Raw genomic sequence first — 16,740 nt, forward strand, 5'->3', positions numbered from 1 at the left:
TTGGCCTCTTTGATATACATGATAGTGGTGATCGTCGGTGCTCGGTACACCAAAATACCAAAATAGGAATCTGCACATGTCTCAACTGTAAGCCACCCTGCGGCTGTATAGGCAAAGGATCATGTCGACTCCATCCTACATGCGCCCCGTTGGAAAATTCTTACCCTGTACGGAGTACTCCGGGAGCGAACTTGGCAATACGAGCCCTATCCACCTGGGCACTCTAAGGGAGATCTTCATCATTTGCTTAAATTAGCGTATGATGTGGTCCTGGAGCTGAAACGTCGATCGTAGTATATAGTGTACGGAGTAGATGGGATCCTAACACTAGTTTGTTTATGTAGTATGATCCACCCTTATCAATGACTTTCAATCGCATCCAACCCTTGCCGGTTCCTGCGTGATTTTTCTCTCTGAAACAAATGTCCTAGAATGAGTCCGTGAGATGCACGATCCATGCATGGGGTTACCTGCCAGAAACAATGCCACGAATAGCCCTAACGTGGATGTCCTACGCTAACACCAACAAAGTAAGATTTACCCTAATAGATAGGACGTTATCAGTGGCAAAAATATATCATTGGGGCTAGTTGATGATCAGGCTGACGGGAAACTCTGAGCTCTTTCTGGATTGATTTGGCTTCTTCTCTTCTCCTCTTTTGCAGCACCGCTGACTTCGTGATTCTTTTTGGCAACTCACCCCTCACATATCCGGATAATACCGAATCAGTCTACTTTTATCATATACCAATCACGGCCGTCGCTACGATACTCTACTATTTCATCAAGATAGCATTTTGGCAGTGCTGCTGGCGTGATTGTTGCAGTACAGGCAAGGGGTATACGATAATACATAGGCCCGCGGACATACACCGCTAGGCCAAGTCAGTCTCAATGTTCGCCCACGAAGACAAAAAGCTCGCCACGCAGGATCTAGACACCCCCGAGCCTGGCCCATGCGAGACATTTAGGTTCACTGCGCATGATCTAGCTCGGAACCACCTGCACTCTGGAGACAGCCCCCTCAGACTGGGAACTCCAGAGTTTAGAACTCTCAGCTTAAGGACACACGCAGACAACTGCAGTCCCCCTCACGCAAAAGTCGTGCATGCCTTGCTGATGCTATATGATAGCATTCTGGGGATGAGAGAGAAAGCGAAATGCGAGTGTATGAACTGCAGTGACCGGGGGAAAGTAGAAGAAGAGGAGGAAGAGGAAACAAAGGGATCAAACGACTCCCTAGCTACTCGGTAGCGCTGGCGAACAAACAACGCCAGGAGACCATATCTCTGACCCCTGCACTGTCTTCGCGGACACCTACCCGGTGATCTTCATTACACTAACTGGGGGAAAGATGAAGAGGGAGGAAGAGGAGCAAACAAGTCCCTAGCTACTCGGCAGCCCTGGCGAACAACAGGGCCAGGTGGCTTTGTCTCTGATCAAAACACTTTCTTCGCGGATACCTACCCGATCATCGTATGAGGAAATGTCTCCGCAACTCGGCGATTTGCACAGAAGGGGCAGGAGCACGTACCAGGCGGGATACCAATCCGAGGAAACAACTGCCTCAGACCAGACTCGGGCCAGGAAACCGTAGGCGTATCTTACAACATGATTGCGACGAAGAGAAGAGCTGACTTAAAACAAAACCCAATTATTAATATTTATGCATAGCAAGATAAGAAGTATATGCAAAGCACTGGAGATATCTATAATTTCACATCACATCAAACGGGGCGACGCCTCCGCACGGGGCCGATAGACAATACCCCCTCCCCCTGCTCATTGGCACCGATAGGCAAAAATGGCACAGCCTACCACTGTGAAAACCTACTCAACAATCCGACCCATCGTATCCCTGCGCTCTGAAATCGGTCTCGATCCCGAATCCTCATCTGAGCTCAGATCCGCCTCGTCGTCTTCGTCCGTGCTGTCGTCCACGGCATGCGCCAGATCCCGTCCTACACTCGCGCTGGACATGAAATTCGGCAGACGTCTTCGCTCGAAATCCTGTGCATGGGCTGAGGCCACGATTGAGCCGACTCGGCCGATACCAACCGAGGGGCGGCGGTGGCGGGCGCGCATGCTGGACATCGAGGGGGTGCCGTGCTCGACGTCGCCGGGTGACATGAAGGGTGTCGAGGCGTGCTGCTGTTCTTGGAGTTGGACGTCTTCTGCTGAGCCGTCGAGAGGGGGTGCAGCTGGGGAGGGGACATCGTAGGGGAGAGGGACATCACGGGAAGCACGGAAGAGGAGGACGTTTGTGCAGTGCTCGTTCTCGACGCGGAAGATGGACCATACGCCGCGGCGGCAGACTTCTGAGAAGGCGACCATGAAGCTGAGCAGGGCGGACTGCTGTATATTTCTAATAAATATTGCGTAGAAGATCCAGTTGAAACGGACGACAACGTCCAGCAGCATTGCGGCGTAGTATACCCATACGCGACGGAAGGCGAGTACTTCACGGAGCATTGGGTTCTTTGCGTACGGGTTACCCAAACTCCAGTCCATAATTAGGTCCCATACTGAGGTATAGACGGCGTTCAGGAGGGCGAATGTGATGAACGCGGCTTGGAATCGTGTTTGGAGGTCGATGCGGTACATGCTGAGAGTGGCATAGTAGAGGACGCCAAATATGTACTTTCCCAAGTTCAGGAGATGGGGGAATGCGTTCTTCGTGTCCAGGTATCGGCGAATACATTGGAAAGCTCGCCAGACAGAGGGAAGGCATTGGAAGAAGCCCAAGAGTCGAGAGTGGGAGGAGTTGCACTTGGGAGGGTAGTCCCAGTAAGAGGCATATAGACAGAAGAAGAGCTCAATGTTCCCCATGGCATATGTCTGAGAACAGTACATGTCGCCGAGGAAGAAATCACGAAACTCGACGGGGTAGATTCCAGCAAGCAAGAGGCGCCACTAAATCGGTTAGATGCGCTAATCGACAGTGATATGATGTTATATGGACTCACATTGGAAAAAGCAAACCATTTGCGGCTCCTGTGATGAAGGACACGGGCCGGCAAGAAAATTATGATGGTCGTCAAGCCAATAAGAACGACAGGCCAGTAGATATACATGTGATTGTACCATGAGAAGTTGAGCCACATGAATAAGCCCATCAAGAAAAGGAAGAAAGAAGGGATCTATATTTGTTAGGATGAATCATCATAGTCGCGCGAAATAGGACATACCTCCAGCAACTGACGCCACTCCAAGGTGTGTCTGCTATCGTATTCAAAAACAAATGCATGGTTGATCTTCGACTTTGTCCAGATCATACAATCCAAGCAGAAGAGCAAGAAATGAAACACGATGAGGAAATAACCACCATATATCTGCTCGATTGGTCAATGAGGTCACAGAATAGATGAAAAGGCGAAAAACCTACTTGGAGGAGATAACTGGTCCGAACTTGTTCAGCGACCTCCGCCGAGCGAAGATTTGACTTAGCATCAACCAAGGCTTTGATGGAAAACAGAGTCCCACCCATCAACAGGAGACCGGAGCGGAAAGTATTCGGTGAGTAATCGCCAGATTTTTTGAGTGTGTGACGGAGTTTGGAGACGGCGATTTTGCGATTGCCGCGCTCAAAGTAACGGGAATACAAGTCTTCAACTGCTACCATCAAGCTCTCAATTACTTCACTCTGTACAAAGGACGCTTTGTTGACCTTTTCAGACATGTACCGGAGCGGTGGGCGGGCGTTGACCGCTTTGTCGTATTTCTTGTTAATCTTCCGGAAGGCTGTTCGGTTCAAATAAGCATATCCCTTGAGAAGCTCGACTCCGCGGTAGAACTCCTGCAACGCATGCTTGAGCTTGCGCTTAGCAGATCGATATGGCACTTCTTGACTTTGCGGATCCTGCCGCCGCATAAAGTCTCTCCGGTTGGCGATGAAATCATGATCTTGGGGTTGCATGCCAGGAGTCGCCATCTGCGCCAGTGCTTCCGTGTTCTTGCCGAAGCGATTCTTTCCCGCTAATGTATTCTTGATTCGACCACCTTTTATTTTTGCGAATCCATTTTGCCGTTGCTGTGTGTCCGAGTCAACGGATTTGCCAGCTTTCTTAGAAGCCAGGACCTCTTGGATGCGCTGGTCTCGCATAATATGTAACTGCTGGCGAAGGACCCGCAGTTTTTCGGTGGCCTCTTGTTCTTTCATCACATAAAACGCATCGATCTTGTTCAACTCGCTATCCAAGAACTCGAAGAACTCGTCTTGCCGTTTATCAAGCTCGGCGCCAGCGCCAGAATCAAAATGTGATCGCCTCCCGCCAGGCTCTCCCTCCGCCGTGAACACGCGCCGCAGAAGCTGTGATGTCCGGTGGCCCGATGGCACCTTTGCCAACGCGTCCCCAATCTGACTTTGATAACTCATGCGTTGGTCCAATTGAGGCCTCTGGGCGGGCAAAGGTTCTGGGATAGGGTGAGAGGGAGAAATGTTCGCCAAGCTACGGCGATCTATGACTGGCGAAGGTGTCCGAAGGTTTCTAGGTCTGTCTGAAGTATCCTCGTGTGGCAGATATTCCTCATCTGGATCAAGTGCCGGGTCCGGAAGTTCAAAGGAGGCTATGTCCGAACCTGCGGTATGGTGTTGTTGTGGCGGCGTTGCGAGTATGCTTCCATAACTACCAACATTTTCAGAGAACCGTGATCCTGGCGTGCGAAGCGGTTGTCGCTCGGTTTTGGGCACCGGCGTGGAGCGTGCTGTTGATGGCGGGTTAGCACCGCCTCGCTGTGGTGTCGATGGGCTATTGTGTTCTCCTGCATTGAGCTCTTTATCGGTATTGGACGGTGTGAGAGTAGAGGAGCCTGCGCCGCGACCTTGCGGGGTGGAAGTGGGATATCGATTGGACGGGACATGGGGACTGCGGTTTGCCTTTTGGAGGGCTCGAGTGATGGCTTTAACTTTCTTCTTGCCGGTCTAAACAGTCAATCCAGGTAAGTACGGCTGTGATACATCAAATGTGGTGACAACAACCAACCTTGTAGTCGAGATACTTTGCCCGCCACTCAGGAACAAGTTCTTGTTCCAGCTCTCTGCGGATTTGAGTCAGCCACTGGAATGTCGCACAATGTCACGGGAAATACAAACTTGGCAAATTTCATCCTGACCAACAAACCACCGTCATTGCATACGGTTTTGGACCTGGGATTGCCGGCTCTGATCCGATCATCAAATCTCACACAAGTGTGAGGGGTCGAAAGCTTGAGCGAAAGGTAGACCAAAGCCTAGCGCCACCACTCCGGAGAAGAGATAGGGGTGGACGAATAGTATCGGAAAGAAAAATCTCGAACAAAAATAAGTAGAAATCCCAAGCCGATATACTCACAACTCGAGAATCTCCTCAGAAATCTGCAACAGCGCAAACTCTGTAGCTGAACCTATACTTTTGGCACGTGTATGAGCTCACCAGGTTTTGGCGCCTGAACTGTTAGGCCACAAGCCCACTATTGGTCAGCCTTGTACTCTGATTGGTTATGACCGGACCCTCAGACCCACAAGGCCAGATTCCTGAGGATTGGGGAATCCAAGAACTGCGAATATCTTCACTTCTTTCACACTCCAGGCCTTATTTATTATTCGATCTCGCAACGGTCAATCAATTCCTATCCAGAAAGAAAAAGAAAATACCCAAGTCGGACGCAATTCATGGGCAATTGACTCAACGACAAGTCTCCTATCTAAGCTCCGACAGCATTGGAATGTGGCCGGAATGCGGTCGGCGGGTTCTCATGGTGATGACTGGTTCAAATAAAGATCCGGCATCCTGTTAAAGCTTGGCGCATATTTACTGTCGAACTGAGTGTCTCAAGACGTAGGTAAACGTACGTAGCCCTACGTATGTCTGTCGGAACTATGTCATGCAAGCTCGTGCATCGTACATACAAACCTACATACATACGACCTCGGGATGTGGATATCGATATCGGTCTTGTGTTACATTGGACGCTGCACTTCACCGCTCTTTCCAGGTACGAGGTTGAGATGTTCAAATTGTTTGATAGATCATATATTTCTCTCTTACTACATACGACCACAGGGTCTTCATAAAACAAGTATCATCATTCATCCATTGCTATCGTGGGAACGAGTGGCTTAGTAGTTGCCACGCTCGTAACGCTCCTCGTACATGTGCTCGGCGTTCTTCTTGGCGTGGTGCTGGGCCTTCTCACGGTCAACCCAGTCCATACCCTTGCTCTCGACGAGCTTGTCGACCTCGCCGCCGACGATACCGGCGAGGAGCTCCTTGGCGAAGGCGTGGCTGACGGGCTTGCCTATATATTCAAATTCAAGTTAGAATATTGTCCAATATAGATTAGATTGAGAATGAAATGCGGTGTGTCGCGTACCATCCTTGCGCTGGTGGTCCTCGTAGGCCTTCATGCCGGCAAAGGAAGCGGCACCGGCAGCGAACTCGTGAGAGAACTTGCCCTCGTGGTGCTGCTCGTCACCGTTGTACACCTCCTGGTGTGCCTTCTCAGATTCGTCTAGCTTGGCGTTAGCATGGCTTTTCGCGTTGGTGACCAATGGAGGGGTGTTGGGATATCGCCGGCTATGCAGGTCGGGTCGGGCCCTAGTGCATGCGAGCAAGTAAGGTCTAGATGTGTTATGAGGGAAAGTTGAACTTACTCCAGCCCCAAGCCATTGTGAATGTGTATAGATAAAAAGGAGGGAGGTGAGAGATGGGTTGTAGAGTGATGGAAGAAAAGAATAGTACAACGTAGCGGGGGATGAGGGGATCTTATACCCACGGAAGAGGAGGAATACTCTGGAAGGGCTACGTAGTCTACGTTGTACCAAGAGTCGGGAGTAGCTTTCTCCCCTCTGTTTCAGCTCGAGTTGCCCCACCATCCGATCTGCGAGAACAGTGGCTGAGTTGATTCCGACAACATATGTACATAGTTATGTACGTTGTACGATGTAGATATGTCGGAGGATGGAGCCAAAACGCCCCCTCAGCATACGAATCAGACACAACCACCAGAGTATTGGCCTGTGGCTGGTGAAGATAGCAGATGCTCGCATTGTTGTTGTTATTGTCGGGTATCTCGGGCGACGAGGAGGCGACGAGGGGGCGACTTCATTGGGAGCTGCGGTGGAATCATCGGCATTACCGTGTCGCTAGTCTACGACTTCATTGGAGGACCACCGGTAGTGACGGATACGGAGGACTTTGTATCACGATCCCCGCCAGGAGTTGTTTTAGCTTTTACCAAATTCTAGCTGAACCACCTTATGGTTCCCAGTACCGATGTTTGGTCCAGGGGTTGCCCTGAGGAACATTTTACGTGCATGTCCAACTGTCCAACTCGACAACACACCAAGTAGTACCGTCCTACACTGTGTATGCTGTACTATTAACCCTGCTTTCCGCGGGGTACTTGCACCTTAAACATACAGTACAACTTCCTACCCTTGCGCTCGGCGTTATGAGTACGTGTCCCACCGATGTCCAATAGCGCGCCGATCTGATGGACCCAAAATGGGTCGTCTCAGCCCTACTCCGCTATGAATGGACGAATAAGAAGATGACACAGACGATACTAGCTCCATTTCAAGTCAATTATACGGTACTCATTACGCAGTTAGAAACTGATCACCATGGTTTAGCCGAGCCAAGCCTGTCTCTAAGGCTTGTCGTCGCCTTATAAGTCTCGGCAACACCAGCCACGAGAAAAGTGGCGGTGAGCATGGAATGTCGGGTGTAATTTCCAAGATTGCAATTGCCTCCTAATAAGCGGTGACTTCATAGAGGTTGAATGAAGAAGTGTGTTGTATTGAGTAAACTCGGGAGTTAAATCTTTCTCCTAATAAAATACCGGTGGGCTCACCCCGAACCAATTACGTACTAGAGTATCGGACCTCAAGCCACACTTGACTAAAATAACACAACTCCAGGGCTCTTTATGTTGTAATCCGTAATCCGTTGCAGATCAGCCTAGATGCATAATTGCTCAGAAAATATATCCATGGATAACATAAGAGGAGTCGGCCGCTTACGCGGCCTTGTCATGTCTTTTTCGTGATCTTTTTCGATGTTCTTTTAGATGTTTATTTTAGGTGTATACCAAGGCAGTAAAAGAAGCATATTCTATAAAAGAGACTTTTCTGTGTATAACCTTTGACTGTTTGCTATCTACGAGTGGGTGTTAGCCGAGTTCCTTACAACGCAACATATGTCAGGTCAATTACACTCTCCAAGTAGAATATAACACATAATGTGAAGGCAATAGCCAAGGTCTCTCTCACCTCATCTAACTATTTCATCTAACTATTGACCATCTCAATAATATCCATGTTGATATCAATGTTGATCAGCGCCAGGCAACCGCAATACCATCACCTACACCGTCCGAACTTCCGTCTCCCAATCAATGTGAGACCCTAGCTCCGCAAGTATATCCTGGAGCATTATAAAAGACTTGGCATTATACATTGTCCGGAGTACTCCGTACCGTCTGTCCCTACGACTACGTACTTTGTAGCAACAACCTCTTGGGGCTGATAATTACGCCACATCCACTGACACAGCCACACCCTGCGCGATTCTCCGAGCTCAAAGCTCCAAGGTCCAAGCTCCGCAAGCTCCAACTGATCTCAGCTCAGCTCAACTTGACTCTACTCTACTCAATTCAGAATGCCCACCAAAACCCCCGCCCCATCCGACTTCCCGTCTGAACTCACCGTCACCGTCACACCCGCACCCCCCTCCCCCTCCCAGTCCACATCCCCAGCCCCAAACATCCTCCTCCTACTCCATGGTCTCGGCGACACAGCCGCCTCATTCACAAAATTCGCCGAAGCCATCCGCCTCCCCGAAACAACCATCGTCACAGTCCAAGGCACAGCCCCACTCCCCTTCGACCTGGGCGGCTTCCACTGGGGCGACGATGTCTCCTTCGACTCCGCGACCGGCGCACTAGACATGGACGCCGGCCTAACGCGTAGCACAAGAATCCTCGTGTCAGATGTCGTGCGTGGTACGCTCGTGCAGAAATGCGGGTACGCGCTGCGCGAGATTATGGTGCTGGGCTTCGGGCAGGGCGGGATGGCTGCGCTGGCTATTGCGCGGGAAATCGGACTGAAGGGAAGTGGTAATGTCGATAGTGGTGAGGTCGGTGCTCTTTCTGGGGTTATCTCTATCGGGGCGCCGTATCCTTTGTCTGGATCTAGGGTCGGGGATAAGAATCGGTCGCCGGTGCTGCTGGTGGCTGGGAGGGATTCGGTGGCTGTTTCGGATGAGGCGGTGCGTAGGACGAAGCAGGTTTTTGAGTTTGTCGAGGTGAGCCGGTATGCTAGGAAGGGGGATGGGATGCCGTCCAATCGTGAGGAGATGTTGCCTGTTATGCAGTTCTTTGCGCGCAGGCTAAGGAGTAGGCAGGGTGTTCCTGAGGGGAGTGTGGAGATTAGTTGAACATACAGCATCACATATATAAAATTGAAGATTAACTAGTTCACGCTTTGGCTTTGCTGTGTTGTACATCTGGGGGTGAGACATGGGGTGAGACATGGGGGCGTAGGAGAGCTAGAGCACGTAATTGGTGTGTCCTGGCTGGCACCTGGAAAATGACTATTAATGACCTCGATTGTAGTGGTGAAATAGATATATCAACTTTGAGTGATATCTAGCGACAGTCTGTAGGATAACGTTTTGTAGTCCAAAGTAGTGGCATATTCGACCTGTCAAAGAGGGGTTATGGCGCCAATCGACAACGCACAATTGGTCGGGTTCTCACATTCGTCAATTTCGATCATATCCAAGTCATCTGATCCCAATACGCTTTAGTATAGGTTCGTTGCCCAAGCTATGATACCACATCTCGCAAGAAATTATTCCCAAGGGAACTTTTAATACAGAAAATCACCCAAAGGTACATAACCATCACCATCACATTCCCATCACATTCCTCACTGCATAATGTATGAAATTCAGACTGACCGCATAGTACAAAATGGCCTACAACCTCTCAATAGAAGTCTTCGGACCTGGCGATAGTCCCACACATCGATCCCACTGGGGGTTTATGATCAACAAACCCGGGAACCTGGAATTCGGCGATCTCCTCCAAGTCGAGATCATCGATGCAAGCAGATTATGGTACGGATTTGCGCCTCGGTACGCCACCAAGATCGTCGACAAGGCGGCTGTGGGCATGTGCAAGATTGCCGATCTGACCTCTCAACAACGACACGACGCGATCAAGGTTATTGAGAAGGAGCCTGCTCCTAAAAATTCAATTGGACGGTGCCAGGATTGGATTTTTGATGCTTTGCTGGCTTTGGAGATCGAAGAACTCGTTCCTTCTGGTACTTCTGCGTTCTGGAAGGGGATGATTGGTAGACCGGCGCGAGAAGTTGCGGCAGCTTGTGGGGCGCAGTGGACTGCTTTTGCTTGATATATACGTTATGTGTTATGTTTTGATGACCTAGATGAGGGTATAGGACGAGAACAGTTGGAATGTCGGTGAAGAGAAAATGATAGTATTTGTAACAGATCGTCTCGCAAATCTAATAAAATTCTTTACAAAACTCATTTCTAAAAGGCTTTACTATCTAAATTGCAAGGTCATTTATTTGATAATACATCAGATGAGAGAAAATTGGATCAATTGACGTCGAATTATGTTATATACTATAAACCAGAATGAATTCAGCAGCACGTATCTACAAGTTCAGCGTACTTTGTAAACTCTTCATCTGCCTGGAACATCTCCAACTCCTCCGGATGAGTACCAAAAGCAAGCTCGATTCCCCCGTCTTCTCTGATAGGGAAAATGACGAGGAATCGGAATCGTCCATTTCCACGCTCAAGCTGTGGTCTCAAAGACTCAGGCAACCCTCCATTGGCAAAGAAGGCATCTCCAAAACAAATCTCGTTAGTTGGGAATAGCATCATGTTTGAAATCATAGCATTCATATGCTCAAGGCCCATATTCGCCGTCGAAAATCGATCATGGTCTAGCAGTGACTGCAGAATTGAAAACGCGTCGTGGACGACTGAAGGAGTGATGCGCGCGGCGGATTGACGGAGGAGATAAGCGACACGTCCAATGCTCGTCTCATTGGAGCACAGTGTCTTGATCGGCATAGTTGATCGATTGAGAATGAGTAGACTGCCCATGTATGTCGAGGGCAATAGTGAAGAGAAGTATGGACGGCCATCCGTGGGCAGCTCAAGAATGGACACCTCGTCTGGCCTGAACGTCTGTTTACGGATCTCCGTGGCTACCCTGTACCGCACTCTGATAGCAGCTCGCCACAGGAAGGCTTGAACAATGTCACTGATTGATTTGATGACCCCCTTCGCTTCGGGGTCGGAAATGACACCTTGCTTCATTTTCTCAAGCTTGTCCGGCTTAATCAGGAAGAGTGTTGTTCTAGGACACCGTTCAGCCCGGGGAAGTGGCCAAACATTATGCAACTTGAAATCAGGCGCAGGAGGTAATGCATGGTCATTGAGGTCAACGGGGGTTTCTTTGCTTTTGTTGTCGTCAGGTGGGAAGAAGGGCAAGAAACCCCACGTGCCAGGGTCAATCTCTTCGACTGGTCGAGCCCATGCTTCTTGCTCGTGAATGATCTCTGGCAAGGCGTGATTGAAGCTCTCAGGGTTATACCAGTTGCAAGTTGCCGTGTGATCACCTTGTAGATATCTGCAGTTCTCCGCCCAGGCCTTGAGGATGACCATGGCTCCGACACCGTCGAGGCAGCAGTGGTTCAGATCAACTGCAACTAAACAACCACCATAAACGAAGTTTACTTGACCAGAGAAAATGTCTGCGGGAAATTTGGGGAAGGGATCATCTCGCAGAACGAGGCCGTCCTTGAACGCAGATGGCGGGAAACCCGCTTCCCGTAACTTCCCAAAGGATGGAAGAACATCTGAGAGATCCTTGTACACGAGGCGGTCTCGTGCAGAAGCCGCCATGGACAGTGGCGGAATTGTCACGCAGAGGTCTCCTTTGCTGTAGCCAATTTCTTGCTCGGAGCAGTGCATCATCTTGCCACTGAGAGCTGGTATCATGTCGAATGTGCGATTGAGTCCTTCCTGAAGATTGGCAAAGACTTGCCCAAAAGATGTCCCCTCGTGGATAGAGAAGTAAAGGACAATTCCCATGCCGTGGTTGGGGTTGACATAGTCGAAGGCGTTCAAGCGGAAAGATTGCCGTGCCCTGTGCTGGGCGATCATATCATTTAGCTTAGAGGCATCATCCCGGATTTGATCCAGAGGAATATCATCTTTAACACTTTGTGCTTCATCCATCAGCTTGGAGACCGTCGCGGCAAGGCTCGCAATAGTTGGATTAGCGTAAACGTGTCGAGGGGCAATTTTGTCACCCAAACCCGAAGCTGCTCGAATCGCTTTCACAGCGGCAAAGACGCCTAGAGAGTCAAGCCCAAGTACAAACAAATCTTCCTCGGGAAGGACGTCCTGCGCTTCAGAAAGTGAAGAGCCGACGATCTTGCGGATGGAGTCCTCGATCGAACTGGCAGAGGTGAGATCTAGACTGATAGCATTGTCGGAATCATCATTGCGTGAACCGTAGAAACGCTCGATGTACTCGGAATATAACACCAGTGTGGCTGATCGTTTCACTGTTCCCTTGTCTGTTCGTAGGAAGGGCTTGTCTGGTTGTGCGAAAGTGACGAAGTCCCTCAGTAACTGGTTCGTGTGTCTAGACATGGAATTGGCCGTCTGGATCGTTTGCCAAATATTGTCAATAAGGTCAGGGGTTTTATTCGACGGATCCTTCAGCTCGATGAGTAGGGCCGCTTGAGGTTTTCCAGTTCCAAAAATAAGGCATCCACTAATGGCAGGGTGGGTAGTGACAAATGCCTCCGTCTCGAGCGGCGATATCTTGTACCCATTTGACAAGACAACAAGATCATCGTTTCTTCCCTTGAAAGCCCACAGGTTAGGCTTGGTAGGGTGTTTCATATACAAATCCTTGAAGTTGATCGAATCTTTATCTGGAAACGTGTGGAAGATACCCTGGAAGAGAGGCCAATGTTCATTGCGATGCACCCAGTGCTCATAGGTATCCGCTTCGAGCTCCTTGAACTCAAAACCAGAGTACGGATGGAAACAGAACCAGAACCAGTCTTCTCGCTCTGTTTTTAGATTCCCAATGAAGAGACCTTCTGTTGTACCGGTCAAGTTGAGCACCCTGACCACCTCATTTACCTTGCTAGCAATGATAGGACTAACAGGGCCTCCAGATGCACATATGAATTTGCTCGACTGGAGCTTAGCCAAAACCTCGGGGGTTTCACCCAGTTCATCGACAAGAGATGGGACCATACTCCATATGTCAATCTTAGCTTCCACGGCTAACCTTTCCACAAGATTGAGATTTGGCAAAACACCAACTGGTCCCAATACACAGTGGAGATTGAAAAGTGCAGGCATCAAGATATCCATGATAATTCCAGCGCCCTTTTGGTGTTTCGGTCAGCGAAAGAATCCCCCACACCACCTCGAGCCCCGAAAGATAGAGCGAATGGAAGAGTTTACTCACGTGGCTCATTGGAAATGATGAGTATATCTTGTCCCCCTCATCCCAGCCTGAAGTCCAAGGAACCAAATCGGCATTTTCACCCACGGGTGGGAGTAGTCGCACTGCATCCATAGTGCCAATCAGCCCATGAGACCAGGGAATGGGCTTGGGCAGCCCAGTACTTCCAGACGTATGCAAGAAGCAGAATGGATCATCTTTGGCCTCTTCGAAACTTTTGGTGTACCGGAAGGGTTCGGTGGACTCGTTATCAAGAAGCTCGTGGAGCAGAGGAAGTTGCAAAGACGTTATAGGTCGGCTCTGAAGAACGTCCTTAACTAAAGGCACCGGAGAAGCGTCGACCGCATTGACCCAGATATTGCAGTTTGTTGCCGTGAGAACTGCGAGAACTCCGTCTGTATTGTTTTTCGGCGACAAGAACAAAGCCTACCAGGAAGAAGAAGAAGTCAGAGGTGGCGATTTTAGACCATAGTCCTTATGAAACATACCGCGTAGCCCGCCTTGACGCAGGCATATGTCAGCAGAATATGTCGGAGATCGTCTAAACCGGTCGAGTTAGTAAACCGAATTCGGGATTTTACATATCGGCTGAACGTACGCGGTCCAATATAAGCCACAGGTTGAACTGACTCGGGGGCGCCAACCTGATCACGAAGCCACCAGGCAGTCTTATCAACTGCTCTGGTAAACTGTCGAGCGGATACAGGGTTGAGTTTGAGGAGCCCGTTCGAGAGTGATACAAGAGAGAAGACGGTCCGCTCAGAGTCGATGGCAGCAAGATTATCCATTATCTGAGGGATCAGCCTTCTACCGTATGGCGTTGACACTGTGGGGTTCGTCACTGGCTGTATTGGTGCAAGGTCGGACGCCTCATTGAACGTGATACGCAGACCAGATTGTGCAGGCGAGGACTTTTGCACCAATTGCACATCCGGTGTGGTGGACCTGCTGCCTGGTGATTTGCCCTCAGATGAAGAGAGGGAAACTTCGCTAGAGGAGGGTGGAAATGGCGATGGATTCTTCAATGTACCGTTGATATACGCGTTGACATCGATAGACTTGGGGGACTGAAGGTAACTCGCCGTTGTCTCATTAATAGCGATATGGTCGCCGTGGTGCAGCTTTTCTTGATAGTGACTGGGTTTTCCATTGACATGGACAAGTTCCAGGCGGCTATCTTGGCTGAACTCGCCCATAGGTGCACTAACCCACACTCCATCTGCTAATTTAGCAACACAGCAATGCCACGGAGTAGTAAAGCCCGTCTTGGTGTTTAGCAAGCTGATGGGTAGCTTGGTACCGCAAATGGATTCGTGGATTGAAAGTCGCAGATGGTTGGGGAAGGCGTCCTTGATTGCCCCTGTAAATGCCTATCACCTGAGATTAGTATAACAAGCTAGTGTGTCTATGGGGGATATTCTCTGCTTACATATCCTCTTGTGAGCATCTGTTTGGCCACATACTTGCAATCTCGTTTGTAACTGTGGGCCGAACGATTCTCCCCTCGAGGAAAAATGTACTGAAGGTCAGACTCCAGGAATCGCCTATATCCCAGATATGTCAACTTGATATCTGGATTGGTGGCAATTTCATGGTCAATGTTGAGGTTGGGATTGTCATATTTATTCAAAAGCAAGCGACGGAAGGTGGTACAGTTGGCCACATAGATAATCTCACTGATTTTCTCCGGTAAAGGAAAGTCGAGAAGGTCTCGAATCCTTGAGAACGAAATGTTATCGAAACCGTTCTCGACGACCATCTCACGCAAGGCTTCACCATACTTCCAGGTTTCTTGGTCAGGGATACACAGCAAGTCTGGAATCATGGACCACAAACACGTTAGTGACCATTCAAATCGGGTCATATAATTGGTGAATTCGCCCACATACCATTGTATGTAATTCCATCCGAAATAATGACAATACTAGCACCCGGAGGGTAGACGTCCTGAACGCGCTTGCATAGGGTATTCAATCTCTCGAGGGCGAGCTCCTCTGCCTTGTCTGGCAAGCTGCCGAGCACCTTGTACACTTTGTTTGCCGACTTGAAGGGGAAAGCAGGTAGACAAGCTTGCACACGTGCACCTTCGGAGACAAATCGGCCAATGACAGAAAGAAAGCCATCTCCATAGCCCTCGAGACGATCTTCTGAATAATCGAACTTGTTGAGAGCATACTTCAGAAAGATATCCAAGATGAGCCGGGAGATCTTTTTGGTGTGACTAGTAGACTGCAATGGACTAGCGAAAGAGCTGTCATAAGATTCAACCGTTGAAGAGATTGGCCCCTCGTTGGGTTCAGGAGGTTGAGTGTCCAGGGACGGCATATTGATTTCGATATAGCAAGGTCACTCCGGGACTATATCTGCGCGCCAGATCACCGAAAAAAGCACGAAATGTGGTGAGGTGCACTAGAGATAGCTGAGTGAACTCAAGTGATGGAAAATGAGAGCAACAATCATTTCCGTGGTGGGTGGAAGGCAATATCATTTATTGTGACTTGTGTGCGATACAGGGATTCGGACGCCACATCTGCAGTTGGAAATCTGCTCAGCCAACAGGAGCCCGGTATCATATCAACTTCCTTGGATCTTTGAAAAAGGCAACCGAGGAGCAATCGTATTCGATTCAAAAATCTCAATATCAAGTGTTCGATATGACGTGGAAAGATTTGTTTAATGAGCTTCGGAGCATGTTTGAGGCAATTTTTAGTTGTGGAAGGAGTCCGATGGTCAATGACCTAAGGTCATGCCGCCAATACTGGCACTATACGAAGTACACTCAGTTGGAAAGGTCCGAGGTATAGTAATTCAAGAAGTTAGATCGACCTGCCTCGTGTTTGGTGCGGTGTGTGGAGCCGAGTTAGTAGTGAAAATGCTTCGGTGGATACAGATATATAAATGACTATTGTGGGGACCTACTCCACATGTGGATGTCATTTTCCGCACTCAACATACGGAGTATAAGCCGAGTGAGTTGGTTATGAGCAAAAATCCAGAAGATAACCATCTTGGCATGGGCAGTTCCACTATTGTAAAACAAGCACATAAGGAATCCTTTGCATGATTCTGAGACTACGGAGTAAGACGAGGTCGTAAGTGACAAAGCTCCAGCCTCCCACCGACGAGCGCGAATTTGAGGTAATTGTAATATTTTAGTCTTCTCTTGGATGGACCCTTTCTTGTGAAATGGGGCACATAAGTCATAGGACATAGCGGGGTTTAAGC

General features: G+C 49.3%; 6 protein-coding genes across 6 annotated transcripts; 3 read left to right on the forward strand and 3 right to left on the reverse strand.

Annotated features, from left to right (window-relative positions):
- Positions 1–894: 894 nt before the first annotated feature.
- N7455_011070 (uncharacterized protein) lies at positions 895–1,254 on the forward strand (the record flags this gene model as incomplete). The annotated part of the gene is made up of 1 exon (XM_065606579.1): positions 895–1,254. The coding sequence occupies one exon, from the start codon at positions 895–897 to the stop codon at positions 1,252–1,254; it is 360 nt and encodes a 119-aa protein (XP_065460542.1).
- A 576-nt stretch (positions 1,255–1,830) lies between these two features.
- Positions 1,831–5,106, reverse strand: N7455_011071 (SPX and EXS domain-containing protein; the record flags this gene model as incomplete). The annotated part of the gene is made up of 6 exons (XM_040961201.2): positions 1,831–2,913; positions 2,967–3,140; positions 3,189–3,332; positions 3,386–4,921; positions 4,983–5,037; positions 5,093–5,106. The coding sequence occupies 6 exons, from the start codon at positions 5,104–5,106 to the stop codon at positions 1,831–1,833; spliced, it is 3,006 nt and encodes a 1,001-aa protein (XP_040808336.2).
- An 877-nt stretch (positions 5,107–5,983) lies between these two features.
- On the reverse strand, positions 5,984–6,757 carry N7455_011072 (DUF3759 domain-containing protein). The gene is made up of 3 exons (XM_040961210.2): positions 6,632–6,757; positions 6,352–6,489; positions 5,984–6,276 (listed from the first exon to the last, which is right to left on the reverse strand). The coding sequence occupies exons 1-3, from the start codon at positions 6,645–6,647 to the stop codon at positions 6,098–6,100; spliced, it is 333 nt and encodes a 110-aa protein (XP_040808363.1). The 5' UTR covers positions 6,648–6,757; the 3' UTR covers positions 5,984–6,097.
- A 1,882-nt stretch (positions 6,758–8,639) lies between these two features.
- On the forward strand, positions 8,640–9,416 carry N7455_011073 (alpha/beta hydrolase; the record flags this gene model as incomplete). Its single annotated transcript, XM_040961218.1, has 1 exon — positions 8,640–9,416. The coding sequence occupies one exon, from the start codon at positions 8,640–8,642 to the stop codon at positions 9,414–9,416; it is 777 nt and encodes a 258-aa protein (XP_040808344.1).
- Positions 9,417–9,954: 538 nt separating this feature from the next.
- Positions 9,955–10,398, forward strand: N7455_011074 (uncharacterized protein; the record flags this gene model as incomplete). Its single annotated transcript, XM_040961209.1, has 1 exon — positions 9,955–10,398. One exon carries the CDS (start codon positions 9,955–9,957, stop codon positions 10,396–10,398), a length of 444 nt encoding a protein of 147 aa, XP_040808355.1.
- Positions 10,399–10,652: 254 nt separating this feature from the next.
- Positions 10,653–15,840, reverse strand: N7455_011075 (transferase family protein; the record flags this gene model as incomplete). The annotated part of the gene is made up of 6 exons (XM_040961196.2): positions 10,653–13,436; positions 13,519–13,941; positions 14,004–14,056; positions 14,114–14,885; positions 14,945–15,330; positions 15,405–15,840. 6 exons carry the CDS (start codon positions 15,838–15,840, stop codon positions 10,653–10,655), a joined length of 4,854 nt encoding a protein of 1,617 aa, XP_040808341.2.
- Positions 15,841–16,740: the final 900 nt, after the last annotated feature.

The sequence above is a fragment of the Penicillium solitum genome (assembly GCF_028829755.1).
Source record: "Penicillium solitum strain IBT 25940 chromosome Unknown utg000008l_segment0_segment0, whole genome shotgun sequence".
Classification (NCBI taxonomy): Eukaryota; Fungi; Ascomycota; class Eurotiomycetes; order Eurotiales; family Aspergillaceae; genus Penicillium; species Penicillium solitum.